At 56.5% G+C, this 3,850-nt stretch overlaps 1 protein-coding gene across 1 annotated transcript in view; it reads right to left on the minus strand.

The window, feature by feature from the left end:
• The window catches only part of GNAL (guanine nucleotide binding protein (G protein), alpha activating activity polypeptide, olfactory type), a 50,627-nt gene that overhangs the window by 1,290 nt on the left and 45,487 nt on the right, over positions 1-3,850 (minus strand). The window contains exons 7-12 of the mRNA XM_010859113.1: positions 3,741-3,814; positions 3,267-3,325; positions 2,888-3,008; positions 1,793-1,923; positions 560-627; positions 1-116 (exon numbers count right to left, since the gene is read on the minus strand). Coding sequence (XP_010857415.1) covers positions 1-116; positions 560-627; positions 1,793-1,923; positions 2,888-3,008; positions 3,267-3,325; positions 3,741-3,814 — 569 coding nt within the window. The remainder of the gene's footprint in view (positions 117-559; positions 628-1,792; positions 1,924-2,887; positions 3,009-3,266; positions 3,326-3,740; positions 3,815-3,850) is intronic.

Here is a 3,850-nt window from a genome sequence, read left to right on the forward strand (position 1 = left end):
CGCTGGATGATGTCCCTGCAGTCGTTGAAGACGCGGCGGATGTTCTCCGTGTCCACAGCGCACGTGAAGTGAGGGTAGCAGTAGTGCTTGCCGTCGCCGGTGGCCGTGCTGATGCGCTGTGGGGACACGGCCGTCAGCTCCGGGGTGGGGGGCGGGGATAGGGGTTGTCTGCCAGGGTTGAGCCCCCCAGAACCCACTTTCTATGCAAATTTGAAATCAGCTCAGAATACAAAGTTTCTTTTCAAAATGAGGACATTTAAACCTGAGTGGGTCTGTTTCTCTGTGACCCCTGAGCCGAGAGGGAGTAAACGCCCCCCTGCCCCGTCCCTTTGGGAAAAGGCGACACGCGGATGGGTAGCTGTCTCGGGGTCGCCCCGGGATCTGCGCCCTGACCGGCGCTGCTGACAAGCTATGTGACCCCAGGTCGTAAGTCCACCTCTCGGAGGCTCGGGGCGCTCATCACTCCTCACTCCGGGGAGAGGAAAGGAGCCGTGGGAGGTTGAGCGCAGAGCCGAGCGGGCTGAGGTAGTGGGAAGGCAGAGGGCGGGGAAGTGCTCACCAGGAACAGGTCCCGGATGAAGAATTTCGCCCTCGTGACTTTGGGGTCTTCTCCTGCATCCGGCGTCGCTGTAGGAGATAAAAGTTTTTATTTAAGAGCCGTGAAACGAATACAGCTCGACGGAGGGCGTAAGAGGCGGAGGGCCTTCGGCCATGCAGCCGAAATCTTCCTTCCTCCTCCCAGGTCATTTTGATTTTAGCAGTGGTTGGCGTCTGCTGCTGGGAGATGACGTCCACTCACATCAGATGAAATGTCTCACTGACGGGGAACCCCGCCCCCCGACCGCCTGCACCCCAGGGTCATCCTTAGGCCTCATGCTGAGACCTTCCCATGAAACATGCTGACCAGACAGGGTGAGGGGAGCAGGAGGCTGGTTCCCCGGAGAGGTCAGAGCAGGCCCCGCCTGTGAGGTGGACGGCGACGCCACCACACGGCAGGCAGCGTGGGGCCTTGGTGCTGCCTGTGGGCAGCTGCTCCCCGGCCTAGGGAGCCCCTGCCAGGCTGGCTGAAGTTGGTGCAGAGACCTAGACAGGTTTCTTCCCTTCTAACTGAAGTCTCTGGGAAAGCCCCCTTCATTCTGCTTCATCCCGTTTGGGACTAAACCATGAGGAGTGGGGTTATTGTGCTCTAAGCAAACCCCTCCTTGCAGACTCTGGGGTCGGGATGGGGGGTGGCCTAGGAAACTCAAAACCCAGAAGCAGCCCCTGAAAGGGAGCGCGAATCCTCCAAGGTTTGCCGGGTGGGACCTTCTAGGCTGCAGCACTGACGGCCTCCTGGGACGGTTGGTTGCCTGATGAAGTCACCATGCTGTGGCCGGAGTCATCGCTGGGGACAGAGGCCTCAACATGGTGCTGGCAGCGGGTGGCTCAGGACAGAGGCCTGGCTAGGGCCGCTCAGACAGTGGCTCCCTCTCAGTCTGTGCAGGTCAGTGGGCAGGTCCACGCGGACCGACCCACACAAGCCCGGAAGGCAGAGAGTCTCCGTCAACCCTCACCCATAACAAGCTGCCTTCCCTCCGCCTGCCCAGTGTGGACCAAGTCAGACTGAAATTTTCACACATGGGACCCTACGGACACTTGAATGCTCTAATAGCTTAGAGGGGGCAGGGGTCAAGAAGACTGATTAAATTAACTGAATTTCCTAGATTCATCAGAATTGGGAATTATAGTCACAGTGCTATTGAAAGAGCAATTCTTTCCCATAATTCCGAGATAACTTGTTTCATAATCTTACCGTCTTCAGGAACAGTATAATTTGCGTACTCTGGGAAATAGTCTTCAATTTTTGATTTCCCCGCTAGCACTTTTTCTGCCAGCATATCCTGTTTGTTCAGGAACAAGATGATGGAAATGGTGCGCAACCACCTGGAAGGAGAAGCAAGCACACAGATGCGGGTCCTCGGCAGGAGCAGGGTGAGGCAACCTGCCGCCCTCTGGATGCTGTGAGGGGCTTGGATTTCTTGACAGCCTGGCACCTCGGCCCCCACTCCATCTGGACGCTTGACACTCGCATGAGGATAAACTATCCACCAGGATAACTCTGCTCCACCAGGCTGTACGTTTACTGGCACTAAAACTAAACTTCATGTAAGGAATAAGCGTACTTGGATTTGTGGTGTAATTTACTAGTAAAGGGTTAGAAAAGCAAGAGAAGTTAAAGCTTCAACAACAGAACAGAGAAGTGGGCATCTGGAGCTATCGGTCGAGGAGCTGGCATGTGGGGGGGTCTGAGTGGGGACCCACCACTTGGCTGACAAGCTGAGGGAGGGGCTCAGGGGTCATCTGGTCATCAGTGGATGCTTCGAATGGTTGCTTTCTGAATGTTAAAACCCAAACAAAGCCAATTTTGAACCAGAAGGCGATGGCACCCCACTCCAGGACTCTTGCCTGGAAAATCCCATGGACGGAGGAGCCTGGTGGGCTGCAGTCCATGGGGCCGCTAAGAGTCAGACATGACTGAGCGACTTCACTTTGACTTTTCACTTTCATGCATTGGAGAAGGAAATGGCAACCCACTCCAGTGTTCTTGCCTGGAGAATCCCAGGGATGGGGGAGCCTGGTGGGCTGCCGTCTATGGGGTCGCACAGAGTCAGACATGACTAAAGCGACTTAGCAGTAGCAGCAGCAACGTAGAGATATGGATTTTCCTGACCAAGTCCTATCAGTTCCAGCCCCATTGAAAGTCTCCACATTAGACGGGCTGGAAGGGACGCTGCTTATGGTTTGAGAAGATTTATCACGAGGAAAGATTCCCTTGGAAAACAAAGATGGCCGTGCTGAGCGGTATTAGCTCTAAACCCAGGGTGAGGTCGTGTTCACCACCTCTCACCTGTTGTTCCAGATGCTCTCGAAAAGGTCCAGTGACTCCCGCAGGCGGTTGGTGTTGTTGTCTTCCCGGATGACCATGTTGTAGCTGCTGCAAGCAGCCACATAGATGATAGCAGTGACGTCTGGGTGGGGAAGAGGGGCACCTGGGTGACTCACAGCAGTGATGCTCCGTGTCTCCAGGGAGAGCTCCCTCGGTGACAGCACTGGTGACCCCGACCCCCAAAGCAGCAGAGACAGTGTGACCCAGGATGCCGGACTCCCATGTCCAGGGGACGCTTAGTCAAGGCGCTTGATGATGAACTAGTGGGAAGCAGCTAAGACACAGCAGTAGGAGTGGAGGTGGGTTCATTCCTATTTTCTTGAGACAGCGGAGAACTCACCATTGAAGCACTGGATCCATTTTCTTCTCTCATCCCTCTGGCCGCCGACATCAAACATGCTGGGGTAGAATGGGGTGGGGGGGTTAACCAGGGATAGTGGATGCTCCTCCTTTGCTGCTCCCTCAGCCGAAGACTCTCCTTGCATGGTGACGTTGTGGACTGGACCCATGGGGCCTCCCTGGTCTGGCCCAGCTGGGTGTCCACACCCAATGTTTCTCTCCTCTGGGCCCTTGCCCTGTGGTCGGTCAGTGGCTCTCGGCTCTTGTCCCCCCAGGGCAGCCCCCTGCCTGTGTCCTCCTCCTCTGCACCTGCCCAGGCTGCCAGGCTGGCTCACCCTCTCAGCCATGTGGAGCTCAGGTACCTTCCTCCCTGCACTGACCACCTGCACTCCAGGGTGTGCACGGGGGTGTGGCAGTGCCTGCCCACCCACGATCACCCACCGCCCAGGCCCAGGGGTCCTGCCCACACACTTACTGGAAGTTGACTTTGTCCACTTGGAATCTGGTCTCGAAAATCCCTGAGGTCAGAACTCTGCATCTGAGGAGGTCCTGGGGGCACAGAGAGGGGAGCAGACCCAGTGACCC

This window comes from Bison bison, unplaced genomic scaffold (genome assembly GCF_000754665.1).
Source record: "Bison bison bison isolate TAMUID 2011002044 unplaced genomic scaffold, Bison_UMD1.0 scf7180017864453, whole genome shotgun sequence".
Taxonomy (NCBI): domain Eukaryota; kingdom Metazoa; phylum Chordata; class Mammalia; order Artiodactyla; family Bovidae; genus Bison; species Bison bison.